The sequence below is a fragment of the Cryptomeria japonica genome, chromosome 8, assembly GCF_030272615.1.
Source record: "Cryptomeria japonica chromosome 8, Sugi_1.0, whole genome shotgun sequence".
Lineage (NCBI taxonomy): Eukaryota > Viridiplantae > Streptophyta > Pinopsida > Cupressales > Cupressaceae > Cryptomeria > Cryptomeria japonica.
Window position 1 is genome coordinate 665,180,963 of NC_081412.1, and position 6,103 is coordinate 665,187,065.

The window sequence follows — 6,103 nt, forward strand, 5'->3', positions numbered from 1 at the left end:
AATACTAAGTTATATGGTATCAAATATGAATTAATTAAGTACTTAATAGGAAACAAAATATTGTTAATTTGAAAGAGCCTAATAATAAACAATAATTTAATAACAAAATATTATTTAAGAAGGAAAGAATAAAAAAATAAGAAATAAATCAATGAAAAAATATCAAATACTAAAAATAAAATTAATATTAACTAAAAAGGAAACAAAGACCAAATATTAATAGTAATACTAATACTCAAGTATAATATTAAATAATAATTTAAGGAATAAATTAAAATATGAAAGAGAAATATGATATTTAGATATTTGATCATGAAATAAAATTCTATTAAAAATCGTAAAGAACAAAAAAAAATGTATTAAATATCGAAGAAGGAAAAAAGTATAGAAAAATATTTTTATTCTTATGGTTTTTATAGAAACAAATGTATTATATATCACAGAAGGAAAAAATTATAGAATTTTTTTTTTTTCTTATGGTTTTTATTTATACAAGTGACTATTAAATGTTCTTATTTTTTAAAATGAAAGGTGGTGAAGATAAGAATCAAACTAAAGGTAAGAACCTTGTACAACAAATTATATTTTTTCTCTAGTCTAACCTTTTTTTGACATGTCTTTTTTCTTAATTCAATTTTCTTTTCTTTCTTTTTTCCATATGGTTATATCAATAATCTTTTAGACCTCAACATAATGTTAAGAAAATAATGGTATCCCATTCAATTATAGGTTAATGTGATAAATTGAATTTATATTTTATTAATTCAAAGTCTTGTGATATTTATTTGTAAAACAATATTTTAGTACATGTATGTATGTTTATTAGAATTGTTTAAATAACAAAAATTTGGTCCATTATGTCATATCAAAATTAGTACTAAAAAAGATATTTTAATTAATTTGTAATAATATATTTACTATTGTATATAAATTTTATATAAATATTTTAAAAAAGACATTACTTATTATTTAAAAAATCTTTAAATACACCTAAGTTAAGTTGAATTAGAAACTTAATTTAAATTAAAAATATTATATAATTAAATTCAAGATATATATTATTTACATCATCTTCAATATACAAATCAATATGTTAATAAGCAACAACTAAAGAATCAATTATAAATCAAACAATATTCATTGAAAAAAATTCAAAGACAAAGCTTTTAATATCTTATTATGATTGAATATCTAAGAATTAAAAAAATGATGAAAATAAGAATAAAATAAAACATAGAAAATTAAAATTAAAACTTTAATAATTAAAAATGGAATATATAATATAAATATAATATAATAAAATTAAATTTAAATAACTTCAACGTAAAAAAAGATATTTTTAATTAAATAAAATAAATCTTAAACAAATAAATACTTTTACATAATAAATAAAATAAATTTTAACTATATAACACAGAGAAACGCGAAAGAAAAATTCTTAGAGAAATACTGTAGTAACAATAAACGAATAGATTAGGATAACTAAGAAGTTGAATATTATATATGAATGCCTCTTTATAAAGTCTATGGTCAGTCCACAGGAACTTCGTTATCCCCATCATGTCTTCCTTTTCCTTCTGCCTGAATCTCACTTTCGCCTTGGCGATGATTTATACATTCGTCAATGGATGCCCAACTGAAGAAAGAAAGTACTTGCTAGATTTCAAAGGAAGCCTCGTCGATCCCACTGGTCGCCTGTCATCGTGGAAGGGCTACAATTGTTGCCAGTGGACGGGCATTCGTTGCGACTTCCATTCAGGCCATGTCATCAGCCTTCATCTCAAAACCCCCTTTGCTAGTAATTACTGGGACAATCCCAAAATTCTTAGTGGGGCGATACATCCATCGCTGTTTAATCTGCAGAACCTTGAGCATCTGGATCTCGGATACAATGATTTCAGTGGTACTTCCATATCTCCTCAATTGGCAAAACTCCAGAGCCTTTCCTTCCTTAGCTTGGCAAATGCTGGATTTGGAGGTGAGGTCCCTGTGGAGTTGGGCAATATTACAACCTTGCGCCACCTGGAGATCTCTGTCGGTTCTTCTTTGTCCTTGAACGATACTGCTCTCCAGAGTAGGAAGTTTGCAGGATGGATACGAAACCTGCAAAGCTTGGAGTACCTTGCAATGGATAGTGTGAATCTGTGGATGGCAAGTGAACACTTGTGTAATGCCCTCAGGAGCCTCCCTAATCTTCGGGAGATTCACCTCGCTGATTGTGGACTTTCAGGTACAATACCTTCTCTCCTAAACTTCACTCACCTATCCCATCTCGATCTTTCATCCAATCCATTTAATTATTCCCTGTTGCCTGCTTGGTTTCAGAATGTATCGTCCATGGTTTCCCTCGATCTCCGTTCATGTGGTTTCGACGGATTCAGTATCCCGTCAAACCTTTTGTATCGTTCAAACCTGAGATATCTTGACCTGTCAGATAACTCGTTGGAAGGAGACCTTTCTTTCCTTCTATACCAATCTTCCTCAATAGCCAACCTTTACCTCCAGGACAACAGTTTAGACGGAGTAATTCCTCCTTTCTTTGTTAACTTTACTAAACTTAAGAACTTGGTTCTGGCGAATAACTACTTAACAGGAGATATACCTTTCTTTGGATCTGCACTTACAGTAATAGATCTTTCCCAAAACAAATTGACGGGCAATATACCACCCTCTATTGGTTGTCTTCCTCTACTGAGAAGCCTCAATCTGGAAAATAATCGGCTCTCAGGAAAAATACCAGATACCGTTTCAAAGCTTGCTAGATTAGAAAAATTGAAACTTTCTTCCAATAATTTAACGGGGAGCTTTTCCCTTTCGTTGATTGATAATTTAACTCAGCTTCGAGAATTGAACCTTTCCAGCAATAGCTTTACAATTAACATTTCTTCAACTTGGATTCCAGCGTTTGCCCACCTGGAGTTCCTGGGATTGAGTTTTTGCAATATTGATGGTGGTTTTCCTGCTTTTTTGTCTACTCAATACTCATTTCTAGACTTGGACCTCTCACATAACAACATTGTAGGAAAAATTCCTAATTGGCTATGGGATCTTCCCGCTCTTGAAGTGCTGCTCCTTTCAAACAACCAGTTACAAGGTTATTTGCCCTCAGTAATATCGAAAGGCTTCGCCTTCGTGGACTTGAAAAGAAACAAGCTACAAGGTTCCCTTCCATCTTTGGAGAACTCGATGGGTTTATTGGATGTGTCAGAGAACAATTTTAGCGGTCCCATTCCTACAATAATGAAAGCTGATAGTTTAGTTTTGTCAAGCAATAATCTGACTGGAGAAATTCCAAGTTCATTCTGCACAAACACTATTCAGATTCAAATTCTGGACCTGTCAAAGAACAATTTGAGGGGCACCATTCCTCCAAATTTGGGGAGATGCGAGTACATGACAATTTTAAATTTGGCTCAGAATGATCTGCAGGGGGAGATACCAGAGCAAATAGGAAATCTGAGCTCTCTTCGTACACTAAGTCTCTATGGCAACAATTTACAAGGTTCCATTCCTTCATCCATTATAAATTGCTCATTCCTAGAAGTATTTGATGTAGGAAGCAACTTAATTGAAGGGAACATTCCGGTTTGCATTGGAGAGCTGAGATGGCTCCGAATCCTGAACTTGGCTTCAAATAAACTTGAAGGCACTGTTCCTGCATTCTTACTTGGTCTGAAGCTTTTACAGATTTTAGATTTATCCCACAATTGTTTGTCAGGACCTATTCCTATAAATCTAGGAAATCTAGATGGTATGATCCATGAATCACATAATGATGAATCAGAGTTTGCTTCGCTTGTCCCAGTTATTGATACAGTTTATGGAAATAAATTCATGATCTGGGATCAAGTTACTCTTTGGGTTAAAGGACGGCCAAGTTCATATGAAAAGATATTCAAGGAATTTACATTTATAGACCTATCTAACAACACGCTATCGGGCCAAATTCCTCCAGAAGTAGGTCTTCTCAAGAATTTAAATGCTTTGAACCTTTCAAGAAACCAGTTGAGTGGTTCCATTCCAGAATCTGTGGGAGCCTTGGTTAAATTGGAGTCCTTGGATCTCTCAGCAAACAAATTGTCTGGAAAGATTCCCTCAGAACTTCTGAACCTCGCATTCCTCGAGGTTCTGAATGTTTCAGACAACATGGTTTCGGGTTTGATACCCCAAGGCAAACAATTTTCAACTTTTGAGGCTTCTTCTTTTGCAGAAAATCGAGATCTACATGGATCTCCATTAGAAAATAGAACCTTTAGCCCTGGTTTTGATGGGAAAGGTATACCAGGCATCCAAGAAGAATTGGATAACAGGGAGAAAGAGGCAGAGGAAGAAGAAGATAAAATGAAGAGATGGTGGGCAGTGGGGGTGGGATTGAGTTATGGGATGGGATTTGCCACTGTAATTGCAGTGCTGTGCTTCCGAATAAGATGGAGATACGAATATTTCAGTTTTCTGGATAGTCTTATGCCACACCTCTTTGGACGGCATTGAAAAGATACCATAAATAATCTACTGAATATGTTAAGTTTTCTAATTTAAAATGTTTTAAAATGCATTGCAATATATCATGTTTTATATTAAATATAACACGAGCTATGCAGTTTCGTGGCACGTTTGGACATTTTCAATCTTAGTTTTATGCTTTCTGAAATTCATAGCTTTTTATATAATTTAAACTTTATATATTTTGAATGTCATAAAGACAACCAAGTTTTGTCAATCTTTACTAACTAATTTATATTGTATTTGCAAGAACTCTTTTAAACCTTCATTGCAAACAAAAACAAATCATGTATCTGTATATTTTTTAATTTTATGTATTTGTATTAATCATTGTATAGAGTTAAAAAGTTTTTAGATACCATAGTATAGTATAAATATTTCAATGGTATTCTATTAATTTCAGTCATAGCGAATTTATTTTAAAATGATATTTTATTTTGTACATGTATATTTAGATTTTTTGAATAACTAAAATGTGATATAATATATCATTTTAGTATTTTTTAAATTTTTTTTGGCAAGGTGGCAATGCCACTTGATATATTTTATTAATAATATATAATTTTTACAATATATTTAAAAACTGATTCAAACTGAGCTCCCAGAGAAAAGAACCAGCAAGAAAAACTCCAGTCATTGCTCATCAACATGGCTATAGAAGAGAAGTAGTGAACAATCCTCTAGCCGGAGCTAGTTACAAAATAGAGATCAGCATACACAAAAGGGAGTGTATTATTTATACATAGTATTTTGAATTTTAGTATTAGATACATATAGATAATTTAATTAGTTGATGGAGGGTTTGGAAGCATACACAAAAGGAAGTGTATTATTTATATATAGTATTTTGAATTTTTTTATGGATCAATTTTCTTAGATTAATTTAAAAGTATATAATTGTTGTCTTTAAGTTATCGTTTTTCTATACCACATAGTCTTATATTGTGTTAGCACCTCATAATCTATGCGACACTTGTATACTCTCAACTATAATATAGTTAATCAAAGTAATAAAGGTAACACTAAGGTCAATAGAGTTTAGTTCAATCTTGACCAAGTTTCCTAAACTAGTTATTGGACACATTTCAGTAATATCACAACCTTCCTCAAAATAGTCAACAAGTATCTTTGAAACACTTCCATTATAATGTAAATTAATATGCATAGCATAATTGAGATATATGTTATTAGAGGAATCATTGTTAGATTTGGTAAAGCAAAGGTGAAAATTCCATCGTATAAACTACCATACAAATCTAGTGGATGACCTAATAGATAGAATATAATTTTGATATTGTTATTCTTGCTACTTAAGTGGCACCTACTTGTAGGGTTTCAATTGAAGTACTACCCAATCTCCCACCTCAAAATACCCCTAATTATGACATTGATATGTCTTTTTTTTTGTAGTTAAATAGCTAGAAGGGTCCGTATCCATTAAATTAAAAGAAAAAAAGGTTAACAAGATAGATTTTTGGCCTGGTCTGAACTAGGAAAGGCTACAATCGAGGATCCCCTTCCCCCAAAAAAATAAAAGAGGAAAAGATCCATTAATAGGTTGGGGATAAACTACAATTTAACTTTATCATTAGAATGAGAT

The 6,103-nt window shown here is 31.7% G+C and overlaps 1 protein-coding gene across 1 annotated transcript; it reads left to right on the forward strand.

Annotated features, from left to right (window-relative positions):
* The first annotated feature begins 1,605 nt into the window (after positions 1–1,605).
* On the forward strand, positions 1,606–4,491 carry LOC131857905 (receptor-like protein EIX2). Its single transcript, XM_059210690.1, has one exon. The coding sequence runs from the start codon at positions 1,606–1,608 to the stop codon at positions 4,489–4,491; it is 2,886 nt and encodes a 961-aa protein (XP_059066673.1).
* The last annotated feature ends 1,612 nt before the right edge of the window (positions 4,492–6,103 follow it).